At 40.6% G+C, this 16,650-nt stretch overlaps 1 protein-coding gene across 1 annotated transcript in view; it reads left to right on the top strand.

The window, feature by feature from the left end:
- Positions 1–7,833: 7,833 nt before the first annotated feature.
- Positions 7,834–16,650, top strand: part of gra (granulito) — a 103,706-nt gene continuing 94,889 nt past the window's right edge. The window contains exon 1 of the mRNA XM_080194957.1: positions 7,834–7,926. Within this exon, the coding sequence (XP_080051083.1) occupies positions 7,845–7,926 (82 nt within the window). The 5' untranslated portion in view covers positions 7,834–7,844. The remainder of the gene's footprint in view (positions 7,927–16,650) is intronic.

The following is a 16,650-nucleotide window of genomic DNA, read 5'->3' as shown; positions in this document are numbered from 1 at the left end:
AAAAAATCAAACTCAAAGATGACAAAAATCAGTATGACGGAAAAATCATCATCACATGCAGTGTTAATAAGAAATTGCAGGCTGGTAGAAGAAGCACATATTTTCAAGAATGTTATTATATTTTTGGTAACTTTATACATTTGAATTGGCACAGTTCACCTAATTTAGAATGTCACAATTTTGTAAGTAATATTCTGCATACCTCAATTATTTTTGACTTGAATATGGATTTTAAAAGGCAGCCATTTTTATCTCATTTTCCATTCATGATTTCAGCCAAGTGCTAGTGGTTTGTCTCCAAGTTTGCAGATGAAACAAAGTTGGGTGGGAGGGTGAGCTGTAAGGAGGATGCAGAGATGCTTCAGCATGATTTGGACAGGCTGAGTGTGTTAGCATATGCATGAGAGATATAGTGTAATGTGAGGTTATCCACTTTGGTAGCAATAATAGGAAGACAGATTATTACTTGGATCAGTATAAATTGAGAGAGGTCTGTACTCAGTGAGACCTTGATGTCCCTGTGCATTGGTTGCTGAAACTAAGCATGCAGGTACAACAGGCAGTAAAGAAGGTAAATAGTATGTTGGCCTTCATAATGAGAGGATTTTCATCATGGAGTGCAGTTACGAGTGGTGTGCCTCAGGGATCTGTTTTGGGGCCACTGTTGTTTGTAATTTTTATTAATGATCTGGATGAGGGTATAGTTGGGTGGATTAGTAAATTTGCTGATGACACCAAAGTTGGAGGTGTGGTAGATTGTGAGGAAGGGTGTCATAGTCTGCAGGGAGACTTAGATAGGTTGCAGAGCTGGGCCGAGAGGTGGCGGATGGAATTTAATGCGGAGAAGTGTGAGGTAATTCACTTTGGTAGGAGCAACAGATGTGTCGAGTATAGGGCTAACGGGAGGACTTTGAATAGTGTGGATGAACAGAGGGATCTAGGTGTGTGTGTACATAGATCCCTGAAAGTTGGGAATCAAGTAGATAAGGTTGTCAAGAAGGCGTACGGTGTCTTGGCGTTTATTGGTAGGGGGATTGAATTTAGGAGTCGCAGTGTAATGTTGCAGCTGTACACTACTCTAGTGCGGCCGCACTTGGAGTACTGTGTGCAGTTCTGGTCCCCGCATTACAAGAAGGATGTGGAGGCGTTGGAGAGGGTGCAGAGGAGGTTTACTAGGATGTTGCCTGGTATGGTGGGGAGGTCCTATGAGGAGAGACTGAGGGATCTAGGGTTGTTTTCGTTGGAAAGAAGGCGGCTAAGAGGGGATCTTATTGAAACATATAAGATGATTAGAGGTTTAGATAGGGTGGATAGTGATAGCCTTTTTCCTCGGATGGAGAAAGCTAGCACGAGGGGGCATGGCTTTAAATTAAGGGGGGGTAGCTACAGGACGGATGTCAGGGGTAGGTTCTTTACCCAGCGGGTGGTGAGGGATTGGAATGCCCTGCCTGCTGCAGTTGTAAATGCGTCTAGTTTGGGGGCGTTTAAGAGATCTCTGGATAGGTTTATGGACGATAAGGGATTGGTATAGGCTAGTGGGTCATTGTTTTTGTAACTGGTCGGCGCAACATCGTGGGCCGAAGGGCCTGTTCTGCGCTGTAATGTTCTATGTTCTATGTTCTATGATTTGAGGATGGGGATGTTTTGCTGCAATTGTGTAGGATGTTGCTGAGGCTGCACTTGGAGTATTGTATGCAGTTTTGATGTCGTTATCTGAGGAAGGATGTCCTTGCTGTAGTAAGAAGTCTCAAACACCAAGTTAGAGCCCAACAGGTTTATTTGGAATCATGAGCTTTCAGAGTGCTGCTCCTTCATCAGATGAGTGGAGAGGTAGATTCACAAACACAGCATATATAGGCAAAGACACAATTGCAAGATAATTACAAATTGGAACGTGAAGAATGGTTGGAATGCGAGTCTTTACAGGTAATCAAGTCTTTGCAGGTACAGACAGTGCAAGTGGAGAGAGGAATAATCGCAGGTTAAGGAGCTTTATATAGTGATATTTATAACTTGTAGCCAATGAAGCACAGTGAAGTATTGTCACCTTGTAATACAAAAAGCATGGCAGAAAATTTTTACACAAGGTTCCACATTAGCAGCATGATAACCTGTTTGGCCATATTATGAATGCCCTTTCCATGGTGATCAATTCCTGGAATGGAACTTGAATTCTGAGCCCTAGCATAGAGGCAGGGACACTACCCACTGGGCCACAAGACTTCCCATATGATAATTGCCAGATGGTAAATTTTCATCAGATTTACTGATTTTCTTCAAAATAGTTTGATCAGATCTTTACTTCCTCTGAGTTGCAGGTGAGCATTAGCTTTAACATCTTACCCAAAAGAGGCCACTTTCAACAGCAAGATACTTCTGCATACTGCAGCTAGTCTAGATTTTGTGCTCTGAAATTTAGAACTGAGTCAGAAGGTTATGGGTTACATAAGAACATAAGAAATAGAAGCAGGAGTAGGCCATCTAGCCCTTCGAGCCTGCCCCGCCATTCAATAAGATCATGGCTGATCTGAAGTGGCTCAGTTCCACTTTCCCGCTTTCTCCCCATAACCCTTAATTCCCTTGCCTGCCAAAAACCTATCCATCCGTGTCTTAAATATATTTAGCGAGGTAGCCTCTACCACATCAACGGGCAGAGAATTCCGGAGATTCACCACCCTTTGAGTGAAGAAGTTCCTCCTCAACTCCGTTCTAAACTGCTCCCCCCTTATCTTGAGGCTGTGCCCTCTAGTCCTGCTGTCCTTTCTGAGCGGGAAGAATCTCTCTACCTCTACCCTATCCATCCCCTTCATTATCTTATACGTCTCTATAAGATCCCCCCTCATCCTTCTAAATTCCAACGAGTACAAACCCAGTCTATTCAGCCTCTCTTCATAGTTCAACCCCCTATCTCCGGTATCAGCCTAGTCAACCTCCTCTGCACTCCCTCCAAGGCCAAAATATCCTTGCGCAAGTGCGATGACCAAAACTGCACACAGTACTCCAGCTGCGGCCTCACCAGTGCCCTGTACAGTTGCAGCAAGACCTCCCTGCTTTTATATTCAATCTTCCTCGCTATAAAGGCCAGTATCCCATTTGCCTTCCTGATCACCTGCTGCACCTGCAGGCTGGGTTTTTGCGACTCATGCACAAGGACCCCCAGGTCCCTCTGCACCGTAGCATGCTGCAGTTTTTCGCCCTTTAAATAGTAGTCCCTCCTACTATTATTCCTGCCAAAGTGGATAACCTCACACTTGCTAACATTGTACTCCATCTGCCAGGTCCTCACCCACTCGCTTAGCCTATCTAGATCCCTCTGCAGACGTTCCACACGCTCTGCACAATTTGCTTTTCCACTTATCTTTGTGTCATCAGCAAATTTCGACACCCTACACTCAACCCCCTCCTCCAAATCATCTGTATAAATGGTAAATAGCTGAGGCCCCAGCACCGATCCCTGGGGCACTCCACTAGTCACCAACTGCCAATCCGAATAGCACCCATTGATACCAACTCTCTGCCTCCTATTAGACAGCCAATCCTCTATCCACGCTAACACCTTACCCCCAACTCCATGCCCCTAACCTTCTGAAGCAGCCTTTTGTGCGGCACCTTATCAAACGCCTTCTGAGAATCGAGAAACACCACATCCACCGGTTCCCCTCTGTCTATCGCACTAGTCACATCCTCATAGAATTCCAATAAATTCGTCAGACACGACTTCCCCTTAACGAATCCGTGCTGCGTCTGCTCTATCAAACAATTTTTCTCAAGGTGCCTTGCTATTTCTTCTTGATGACGGATTCAAGCATTTTTCCCACGACAGACATTAAACTATCTGGCCTATAATTCCCTGCCTTTTGCCTGCTACCCTTTTTAAACAGCAGCGTAACATTAGCCGTTTTCCAATCTTCTGGCACTTCCCCGGAATTTTGGAAAATAATCACTAAGGCATCTACTATCACCTCTGCCATTTCCTTCAGAACCCTGGGATGCATTCCATCCGGTCCTGGGGACTTGTCCACCATCAGTCCCACTAGTCCATCAAGCACTACCTCTCTAGTGACTATGATCACATTCAGGCCCTCAACTCCTACCATCCTCCTATCTTTAATACCCAGCAAACTATTCGCGTCCTCCTCCGTGAAGACCGAGGCAAAAAACTTATTTAAGGCCTCAGCCATTTCCTCATCCCCCACCACCCTTTCATCCTCTAAGGGTCCAACATTCACCCTAGCCAGCCTCCTCCTCTTTATATATTTATAAAAACTCTTACTATCCTTTTTTATATTTAGTGCTAGTTTAGCTTCATAGTCTATCCTTCCTTGCTTTATCATCTTCTTCGTCAATCTTTGTTGATTTTTAAACCTCTCCCAATCTACTCGCCCACTACTTTTAGCCACTCTAAACGCATCAGCTTTTAATTTAATACTCTCCTTTATCTCCTTCGTTAACCAAGGCTGATTATCCCTTCTCCTACGATCCTTCTTTACCACTGGAATAAATTTCTGCTGAGCACCGAAAAAGATCTCCTTAAAGATCCTCCACTGTTCCTCAGCAGTCCTACCGACCAATCTGCGCCCCCAATCTACATTTGCCAATTCCTCTCTCATCCTATCGTACTCCCCTCTGTTCAAACAGAGGACACAGGTCCGGGAACCTACTTTCTCATCCTCCATCTGTGTCAAAAACTCAACCATAGAATGATCGCTCTTCCCAAGAGGATCCCTCACAACAAGGTCCCTAATTCTACCTGCCTCGTTACACAACACCAGATCTAAGATAGCTCGCTCCCTCGTCGGTTCCATCACACACTGTTCAAGGAAACTATCCTGGCAGCATTCCAAGAACTCTTTCTCAAGCCCACCGCGCCCGACATGGGTCAACCAATCAATATGTAGATTGAAATCCCCCATAATTATCGCTGTTCCATTTCTGCACGCATCATTTATTTGCGTGTTTATAGCCCGCCCCACCTCCAAGTTATTATTTGGGGGCCTATAGACCACACCCACCAGCGTCTTCCTCCCCTTGCTGTTCCTTATTTCCACCCACAAGGATTCCAAGTTCTGCTCTTTGGAGCGTATATCTTCCCTTACAACTGCCCTGATACTATCCTTAATCAGCAGAGCTACCCCTCCCCCCTTTTCCTCCCATCTATTCTTCCTAAACACTTGATACCCCTGGACATTCAGCTCCCAGTCCCTGTCACCCTACAACCACGTTTGTGTAATGGCCACCAGATCATATCCATTTGTGCTGATCTGCGCCACCAGCTCATTCACTTTGTTCCGAATGCTTCGTGCATTCAGATAAAGTGACTTTATTCCAGCCTTTATCTGGACCCTATTTGAAGGAATGCTACCAACCTTTCTCATGTCCCCTACTCCCTTTATTATTGGGACATCCTCGACCTTTTCCCGTATCTGTACCCTCTCTTTTACTTTAGACATTGTAATTTCTCCTACCCGCCCCCCCCCAATTAGTTTAAAGCCCTATCTACAGTCCTAGTTATACGATTCACCAGGACTCTGGTCCCAGCACGGTTCAGACCAAGACCATCCCATCTGAACAGGTCCCACCTGCCCCAATACTGGTGCCAATGCCCCATAAATTCAAACCCATTCCTCCCACACCAATCCCTGAGCCACCCATTCATCTCTTTAATCCTATTTAGCCTACACCCATCTGCACGCGGTTCAGGTAGTAATCCAGAGATAACCACCTTGTCAATTCTGCTTTTTAATTTCATTCTCAGCTTCTCATATTCCCGTCTCATACATGGGTTCATACATCTCATACAACCCACCTCATACATGGGTTGCGAGACTGTACTGAGCTATGGCTTAGACCTGAGGGTTTTTTAAAAAAATCATTCATGGGATGTGGATGTTCTGGATAGACAAGGGAATTAAGGGTTATGGGGAGAAAGCGGGAAAGTGGAACTGATCCACTTCAGATCAGCCATGATTTTATTGAATGGCGGGGCAGGCTCGAAGGGCTAGATGGCTTACTCTTGCTCCTATTTCTTATGTTCTTATGAAACAGTTGTGTAATTGGACTTAAAATAGCATGTACAGTGTAAAGAGGATCATGCAGCTATAGAAATGATACAGGAACAAGCAGGCACAAACATAGAGGAGTTGGAGAGGTGATTAGAGGAGCAATTAAGTGATCTTTGAAAGTTCTCATTGGAAAAGAAAGTTCAGAGGTGAGATGATTGCTGGATCATGTTTCAAAAGGGATTAGATAATATAGATCAAGACAAGGTTGCTTTACCTTGTCCAGACCAGCAAAATCAGAAGATGATTGCTATTTTTAAAGTTCTAAAGGGACCAAAATACCTGAATCGTGCCATGTTGCTCCACACTGTCCAGAACAGAACAACCAGGAGGCACACCTGAAAGGAGAAGACAAAACTAAGCAACAGAAGCACTACCTCACTGAGCATACCATTTTATGGTATTGACTCCAAGGGTGACAGTGGACATGGATAATGTTGGTTAACCCAAATTCAAATCAGATTTATTTCAGAAAATAATATTTTGGAATAGAGTATATATGTAATTTAAGACAGATATGTTAAATGTAACAACATGTTCGATAGGAACAGACAGTTTTGAATCACTGGCTTTCTTTTCTTCATGTCTGGTTCCTTTACTGTCAAACTTAGTGTACAGTCATGATTAGTCAATAACTCCATTATTGTATTATGATTACCATAGTGGAAGAGGGTGAACTTTTTTTTTAATGTAACAGTTGACTCTCAAACACTTGATGCTCACATTAAGTGCAATAAAAGGAAAGCTGCTCTATACATTATCACTGAAATTCCTCTTAAGAGGTAACACACACAAACATATTGCAGAAGAACAGTGCTTTGGAAAGTTTTGTTTAGATATATTAAGAAATCAAAAGTTTGGCAATAAAATACTTTAAAATTTTGTTTGGCCTTGTTGGTGCAAATTTGATGTTATATATTGTTTCCAAAGTGTTCAATTCAAAAATGTCAAGTTGTACTGTCTATTATTAAACATTTGCTGAATCCCTGAATTTTCTGTGTAAAATTTTATAATTTGGAACATTGACATTTTTTAAAATTTATGAAATATTGAGGGCAGTGGTATAATCCTTCTGATCACATGCAACTTAGTATATTTTTGTGTGATTGAGTAAAAAGTGTTTGTTTTATTTCCTCCTCCGTGATCTTTAGTACCCTTGACGTGAAAATACTCATCTGAGATTAGCCGTTAGGAAGTGTGCATGCAGTCTGGGGTAATGGGCTACTTCAGTTTTCCTTCTGTAAGGAATTAAATGCATTGCTGGTATTTGAAACTCAGTATCTGACAATTACAGATCTAACTCGTATAATATTTTTCAACCTTGCATTATTACTGTGCCGATTAACTAAAGAAAAGTTAGCTCTATCATGACGGACAAAGTAAATTTTGATTTTTTTAAAATTAAAATGCAATGCTACAGGATTTACCTTCGGCAATGTTCCAGGAAACTGGCACTTTTAACCATATGACTGGTAAATCTATCATCTTGTATGAAGAAAATTGTGCTTAAAGTTCCTAAAAAAAAATTCAAACAATATGAACTGTTTCTTATTAAGAATCTAAAATAAATTCAGAATGTTCAGTATCTTTGCAAGAAGGCATGCATATTCATATATACAACCCAGAGATATCCTGAAGCACTTCAGTACTTAAATCCTCAAATTCAGATATATGTGGTTTAGTACAATTTACATGCTGTGTTACAGAGTTATTGTGATTTGACTCTTGTGTTGATTAGATTAGCTAAAAACTGAAAATTTTATAAACAGGATCTCTCCAATAATCATGGATACCACCAGGAAGGTACCAGTAATTCGCAAATCCCTCAAACCAGCGAGACCATTACATCGTTTATCTGCTGAGTTAGGTAAGTGTCACCATTCGTAACTTCTGCAGAGCATTGTTAACTACATTAGTTTTCCATTAATAAAAATTGGTTATTTTTAAATAAACCTGCAGAAACTATTTCCTAGTATGATTATAACAATATGTTTCTGCACTTTTACTTGCTGTTGCTACATTATGCCAACATTTATAAATAATAAAATCTATCACAGTGATTTCAAGAATAATCTAATTCTCTAATGATATTTACGGTATTTTAATGGTGGACGTTCCAACCACAATCTTCCAATCCTTTTTAGATATAGGAATGAAGGATTGAAAATGTTTAAAAATATTTGTAGGTAAACCCAGCAAATATAGACCCATCAGCATAATATTATTGATGGGAAATTTGGGATGAAATTAAATGACATTCAGATAAAGATGGGCTAATAAATTGAATCAGCATCAGTTTGTTAAAGGCAAATCAGGGTTCTGATGAAGAGTCGTCCAGACTTGAAACATTAACTTTGTTCTCTCTCCACAATGGAGACAACAGCTGGGGCCCCGAGCAGGACAAAGACAGTGATTACTGTATATAAATAGGTTGTTTCTTGAAGTTACATTGAGAGTTTACAATTTTAACGCTGGTGGAATAAAAAAACCTTGTTTATTAAGCTCTGTGCAGTTCATATGCTTAAATCCTATTGCATTTGGACCAAATTCTAATGAGGTCAAGACTCAAATAGCCCAAGCAGAATCCAAATTAAGCAAGAGTGAATAGGTTGTTGCTGTACAAGATTTATAGAAACATAGAAGTTAGAAGCAGGAATAGGCCACTCAGCTCTTTGAGCTTGCTCTGCCATTCATTTTGATCATCAAGTTCAGTACACTGATCCTGCCTTTCCCCCATATCCTTAGATTCCTTTAGCCCCAAGAGCTATATCTAATTTCTTCTTGGAATCAGACAACGTTTTGGCCTCAACTTCTTTCTATGGTAGTGAATTCCACACATTCACCATCCTCTGGGTGAAAACATTTCTCCTCACCTCAGTTCTAAAAGATATCCTCAAACTGTGACCCCCAGTTCTGGACTCCCCCACCATTGGGAACATTCTTTCTGAATCTACTCTATCTAACCATGTTAGAATTTTATAAGTTTCTATGAGATCCCCTCTCATTCTTCTAAACTCCAGTGAATGTCATCCTAATCAAATTAGTCTCTCTTCATATCACATACCTGACATCCCAGGAATCAGCCTGGTAAACATCTGTTGTACTCTCTATAGCAAGGACATCCTTCCTCAGATAAGGACACCAAAACTGCACACAATATTTGAGGCATGGCCTCACCATCACCCTTTACAATTGCAGTAAAACATCCTATTCCTATATTCAAATCCTCTCGCTATGAAGGCTACACACCATTTGTCACCTTTACTGCTTGTTGTACATGGACGCTTACTTTCAGCAACTGACGCATGAGGATACCAAGGTCTCGCTAAATATCAACCTCTCTCCATTTACACCATTCAAATAATAATCTGACTTTCTATTATTGCTACCAAAGTGGATAACCTCACATTTATCCACATTATACTGTATCTGCCATGCATATGCTCACACACTTAGCCTGTCCAAATCACACTGAAGCATCTCTGCATCCTCCTCACAGCTCATCTTCCCACCCAACTTTGCATTATCTGCAAATTTGGAATTTATACATGCAATTCTCTCTTCCAAATCCTTATTATCTAATGTGAACATATGAGATCCGAGCAGAGATTCCTGTGGAACCCCACTAGTCACCGATTGCAAATCAGAATAAGACACATTTAAGCCAATCCTTTGCTTTCTATCTGCTAACCAGCTTTCTATGATCTCAAGACACTACCTGCAATCCCATGTGTTTTGCAAGTGCAGCAGGTGGTCAGGAAGGCGAATGGGATGCTGGCCTTCATAGCGAGGGGGATTGAATATAAAAGTAGGGAGGTCTTGCTGCAGCTGTATAGGGCATTGGTGAGGCCGCAGCTGGAGTACTGTGTGCAGTTTTGGGCACCGCACCTGCGCAAGGATATTTTGGCCCTGGAGGGAGTGCAGAGGAGGTTTACTAGGCTGATACCGGAGTTGAGGGGGTTGAGCTATGAGGAGAGGCTGAATAAACTGGGCTTGTACTCGTTAGAGTTTAGAAGAATGAGGGGAGATCTCATTGAGACGTATAAGATGATGAATGGGATGGATAGGATAGAGGTGGAAAGACTCTTCCCGCTCAAAAAAGACAGTAGGACTAGGGGGCACAGCCTCAAGATAAAGGGGGGGCGGTTCAGAACGGAGTTGAGGAAGAACTTCTTCACTCAAAGGGTGGTGAATCTCTGGAATTCTCTGCCCGTTGAAGTGGTGGAGGCTGCCTCGCTAAATATTTTTAAGAAGCGGGTTGATGGGTTTTTGATAAGAGAGGGGATTAAGGGTTATGGGGAGAGGGCGGGAAAGTGGAACTGAGCCACGACAGATCAGCCATGATCTTATTGAATGGCGGGGCAGGCTCGAAGGGCCAGATGGCCTACTCCTGCTCCTATTTCTTATGTTCTTATGTTCTTAACTTTATATAGTAGTCTGTTATGTGAGATCTTGTCAAAAGCTTTCTGGAAGTCTAAATAAACCATATCCACTGGTTCGCCTTGGTCAGTTGTACGACTTACAACTTCAAAGAATTCCAATAGATTCATCAAGCATGATTTCCCTTTTGTAAATCCATGCTGACTTTGTCTGATCATACCACTGCCTTCCAAATGCTGAATTATGAAATCTTTGATAATGAACTCTAGCAACTTTCCCAGTACCAATGTTAGGCTCACTGGTCTATAGTTCTGTTATTTTTCTACCTCCTTTTTTTGAATAGCGGAATTACATTAGCTACCCTGCGATCTGTAGGAACTATTCCAGATTCCAAAGAATTTTGGAAAATAACCACCAATGTATCTACTGTTTCCAGAGCCACTTCCTTAAGTACTCTGCAATGATGATTATGAGGACCTGGAGATTTATTTGTCTTCAATCCCATCAGTTTCCCCAAAATCATTTCTCTACTAATGCTGATTTCCTTCATAGAAATCATAGAAACCCTACAATACAGAAAGAGGCCATTCGGCCCATCGAGTCTGCACCAACCACAATCCCACCTAGGCCCTACCCCCATATCCCTACATATTTTACCTACTAATCCCACTAACCTACACATCTCAGGATACTAAGGGGCAATTTAGCATGGCCAATCAACCTAACCTGCACATCTTTGGACTTAAGAGGAAACCGGAGCACCCAGAAAAAAACCATGCAGACATGAGGAGAATGTGCAAACTCCACACAGCCAGTGACCCAAGCTGGGAATCGAACCCAGGCCCCTGGAGCTGTGAAGCAGCAGTGCTAACCACTGTGCTACCGTGCCACCCAGTTCCTCACTAAAACTTGTTCCTCAGAACTTCTGGTACATTATTCTTGTCTTCCTTTGTGAAGACTGAAGCAAAGTACAAATTTAATTTCTTAGCCATTTCTTTATTCCCCATTATGAATTTTCCTATTTTTGACTGTAAGGAGCCTATGTTTGTATCTGTCAAACCTTTTCTCTTTACATACCTATAGAAAGGTTCACAGTCAGTTGTTTTTATTCTCTGCTAACTTACTTTCGTACTCTATTTTCCCCTTCTTAATCAATCCTTTGGTGTTCCTTAGCTGAATTTTAAACTGCTTCCAACCCTCAGGCCTATTGCTTTCTCTTGCCAATTTGTATGCTTCTTCCTTGAATCTGATATTACCTCTCATTTCCCTTGTAAGTCACGGATTGGTCACAATTCCTTTGTCATTCTTACAACAAATAGGAATAAACAACTTCTGAAGTTCATCTATTCATCCTTTAAATGCCTGTCTTGCCTGTCCACTGTCTTTCCTTTCAATAATGTTTCCCAGTCCATCATGGCTAATTCATGCCTCGTTCCATCATAGTAATCTCACTGACTGTTACAATTACTTACGGAAATGTACCGACTCTAACACACACGCAATACCTGAAATGAGGCTCTGACCAGAAATCAATACAAACACTAAAATGGGTATAGGCTCTAAGGGTAGTACGAGTGTCCATTCAGGTGAAAAGGTCTGGAAGGTATGTTCCTATGCTAACTCTGTTCCAAGGTTTTAGCGCTCCATTCCCCAAATTTTAACACTCCGTTCCCCAAGTTTATCTCTATGCTGTGTCATATTCTGTGGGTTGAAAATTCTGCCTGTTCTTAGAGGGCTGATGACTTAACATCCAGCTTGCAACTGCCACGTCAACTTCTTGCTACCACTAGATAGTTTCTGTTATACTAAGCTTTTTAATTTTATTGCAGTTTTCAAATTTTTAGTCAGAATACGCCAGTCAACATAAATTATAATTTGAACAAGACTGATTAAAGATATGCCTCCTGCACCAAATTTCCACTTAGTACTCGTTTCTTGTCAACACTCAGTTTTCAATGTCTCCACTCTGTTCTCCCACTATTCTATCGTGAAGAGATACAAAAAATATTTGTTCAACATTTCTGCAATTTTCTCATTCCCCATGATAATTCCTCCTACCTCTGCTCCTATGGCATTGATTCCCAACCAGCATGCCATGAGAAGGGTGCAAGCATACCATGGTTGCTGGCACACTCATACATGCGCCCTTGCATCAAGCCACCCGCCAAGGCCTAACCATTTCTCTCAGCAACGACCCAGTTCCTGGCAGCTGTAGCTGCCGCTCGCACATTGCCTTCAAAGTCCTCTCTTTCAAACAGATGCTGGGCACAAATGTCCCCTTCAGATCTTTTCACTTGAAAGGACGTTCATCGTACCCATTGGACCTATACCCATTTCAGTGTGTGTGTTGATTTCTGAGCACAGCCTCATTTCAGGTATTGGAATTATGTTGGGGTCAATACATTTCCTCGAGTAATTGTAACAGTCAGCGAAACAGGACATTTAAGCAAATATTCAGCCAGGGGCCACTGTTTAAAAATAAGGTGTCATCAGTTTAAGACAAACATGAAGATAATCTTTTTCCCTGTGGGTTCTGAGTATTGGAACTTTTCCTCAAAAGGTGGTAGAAGCAGAGATTTAGAGATTTATGGGTAAAGGCAGTTAGATTCTTGATTAGCAAAGGAGTGAAGGCATGTAGTATTGTGGAAATGAGAATGCAATCAGAAGAACCCATGACCTTATTGAATGGTGGAGTAGGTTTGTTGGGCCAATGGCCTATTCCTGCTCTTAATTTGTTTGTACATATCAACCTGATGAAGAAGCAACGCTCCAAAAGCTCATGATACCAAATAGACCTGTTGGATTTTAACCTGATGTTGTGAGATTTCTTACTGTGCCCACCCCAGTCTAATGCTGGCATCCCCACATCATGTGTATTATAAACCTGTTTTTTAAATCTAATAATATTCTTAACTTCCCAAGTAAGTCATGGATAGATTATATTGTTGAGTTTTTTTAACAGAATATATTTTTGTTGACAAGTTTGAATTATTTCTTTAAAGTTTACCACCATGATTTTCAGTTTATTAACCCAATCAACTGTAGCCAGCTTTCCCATACCTATGTAACTGTCTTTGTTAAAGTTTAAAATTCATATTGGGTTTGAATATGTCACATTCAAAACTTAATATGAAATTAGATTTTGTTATAATCACATTCCCTCGAGCAGCTTCTACAATTAGATTGTTAATTAACCTTGCCTGATAAACAACACTAAACCTAAAATAATTTTGTCATTATTTTGCTCCTAAATATATTGTTCTTGTAACTGTTGTGAAAGGTTCTACAAACTCAACTTCCAGACTATATTTGCCAAATTGATTTGCCCAATCTGTTTGAAGATTAACATTCATCACGATTATTATATTTTGTTACAAGCTCCAATTATTTCTTTTTAAGGCTCTGTCCAACAATGTAGCTCCTGGGGCCTATAAATTATTCCCACCCTTGTTATTTTTAATCTCTATCAATACATATTCTACTTATTAATTTAGTGAACCAAGTTCCTTTCTTAGTAGTATCATTATGCATCCTTTATTATGATGGCTACTATATCTGTTCCATTCAGCCTGACTTTCAAAATATTGTGCATCCTGGAATATGTATTTCTCACCCTTTGTCACCTTGCAACCTGGTGTCCGTAATGGTGATTATCCACTTTGGTAGCAAAAACAAGAAGGTAAATTATTATTTGACTGGCTATAGATTGAAAGAAGGAAAGGTGCAATGAGACTTGGGTGTCCTTGTACACCAATCACGAGAAGTAAGGGTGCAGGTGCAGCAGGCAGTATAGGAGGCAAATGACTTGTTGGTCTTCATAGTGAGAGGATTCAACTACAGGAGTAGAGGTGTCTTACAACAATTATATAGGGCTTTGGCGAGACCATATTTGGAATGTTGTGTGCAGTTTTGGTTTCCTTATCTGCAGAAGGATGCTCTTGCTATAGAGGGAGTACAGCAAAGGTTTACCAACCTGATTTCTGGGATGCCGAGACTGAAATACGAGGAATGATTGAGTCGATTAGGATTACATTTCCTGGAATTTAGAAGAATGAGGGGGTTTTTCAAAGAAACCTTTATAATTCTACCAGAGCTTGACAGGATAGATGCAGGAAGGATGTTCCTGAAGGCAGGGATGTCGAGAACTGGGGATCACAATCTGAGGACACGGGATAAACCATTTAGCAATGAGATGAGGAGAAATCTCTTCACCCAGAGAGTGGTGAGCCTATGGAATTCTTTACCACAGAAAGCAACTGAGATCAAAACATTGTTTTTAAAAAGGAGTTAGACATAACTCTTGGGCTAAAGGAATCAAAGGAATTTGGGGGGAAAGCGGGAACAGCTTACTCAGTTAGATGATCAACTATGATCATAATGAGCAGACTTGAAGGATGGAATGGCCTACTGCTATTTTCTTTTCATTAGTATTATCAGACTGGTTTATCTCTATTTGTGACATTGCTTTCTCTACCTTATGAATGCTTTGTGTATTTGGATAAAGAGCTTTTAATTTTACTTCTGTACCACTATTCCTTGCATAGATCTTATTTAAGGGAATAAATGAATATGGGGACAGTGGAAAACAATGTAACTGAAGAAGGAGATAACCACAGGATTACTGAATGGCGGTACAAATTTCAAGGGCTGAATAGGCTACTCCTGTTTCCATTTTGTTTGTGTTTATGTTCTTGAGGCTAAATAGAGATTTAATAAGAGGTGTTTAAAATCATGAAAGGTTTTGAGAGAGTAAATAAGAAATTGTTTGAAGTGGCAGAAGGTAAGTAACCAGAGTACACAGATATTGAGGTAATAGCAGAAAAAAACAGGCAGAATGAGGAAAAGAAAATATACAGTAAATTGGTATGTTACATTGCTTGTGAAAGGATGGTGGAAGTATATTTAATAACTTTCAAAAGATTATTGGACACATACTCAAAGGGGGGGAAGTTCCTGAGTATGGAGAAAGAACAGAAGGGGACCATTTTGTTATCAGAAACTTTAAGTGCTAGTTTGTAATCATTTCTAGATGTCAATTATTCTATGCACAAGGTCTTTAACAAATAAAGGAAGAGATGTAAACTATTAAGGACATGATACGATTTAATTTTAAAACTATTAAAACAAAATGATAGTGAAATATGTTGTACAGTGTCTTGTAAACTTATGATGCAATAACAAAATTTCACAATCAGAAATAGGTGTGCTCTTGTTCCTCTTTAACTAAAACAACCTTTCTCAGGTTGATGAATCCATTGTATGCTAATATGTTCACTATACATCATCTGAAATGGGTTTAGATGCTGCATAAACATTTGATACAAAGTACTAAACAAAAGGCTACTTAAGAACCCATAGTGTTGGGGGGTCATGTATTAGCACGGGTGAAGGATTGATAAGTGATAGAAGACTGAATTGAGATAAGGGGGGCGTTTTCAGGAAGGCAATCTGTAACCATTGGAGTGCCATAGGCATCAGTACTGGGGCCACAAATATTCCCAAAATATATTAATGACTTGGACAAGGGAAGTGAATACTATTCAGTAATATTGCCAGATTTGCAGACAACACAAATTGGTGGGAAGGCAAATGGTGAGGATGACACACAGTCTACAGACATAGGAATATAGACAAGTTAAGTGAGTGAGCAAAAACTTAGCAGATGGAATATAATGTAGGAAAATGTGAAGTCATGCACTTTAGTAGGAAGAATAAATGAGCTGAATATTATTTAAATGGAGAAAGACTGCAGAAATCTGAAATAGAGGGATTTAATGGTCCTGGTGCGTAAATCACAAGCTAGCATGCATGATCAGAAAGTAATCAGGAAGACAAATGGAATGTTGGCCTTTATTTCAAAGGTAATGGAGTATAAAAGTAGGGAAGTCTTACTAAAACTGAGGCACTAGTCAGATCACATCTGGAATATTGTAATGGTTTTGGCCCCCTAATCTAAGGAAAAATATACTGGCATTGGAGGCAGTCTAGAGAAGGTTCACAAGGTTTAACCCAGGTATAGAGGGATTTTCTTATGAGGAGAGGTTGTGTAGGTTAGGCCTGTACTCAGTGGAGTTTAAAAGAATGAGAGGCAATTTTATTGAAATGTATAGGATTCTCAAGGGGCTTAACAGAGCATATGCTGAGTGATTGTTTCTCCTTGTGGTAGAGTCTCTGAGCAGAGTGTGCATAAATTCAGAGTATAGTATCACCC

Source organism: Carcharhinus amblyrhynchos, chromosome 8 (genome assembly GCF_965287045.1).
Source record: "Carcharhinus amblyrhynchos chromosome 8, sCarAmb.v2.hapA, whole genome shotgun sequence".
Taxonomy (NCBI): Eukaryota; Metazoa; Chordata; class Chondrichthyes; order Carcharhiniformes; family Carcharhinidae; genus Carcharhinus; species Carcharhinus amblyrhynchos.
This window is presented reverse-complemented; position numbering and strand designations above follow the sequence as displayed.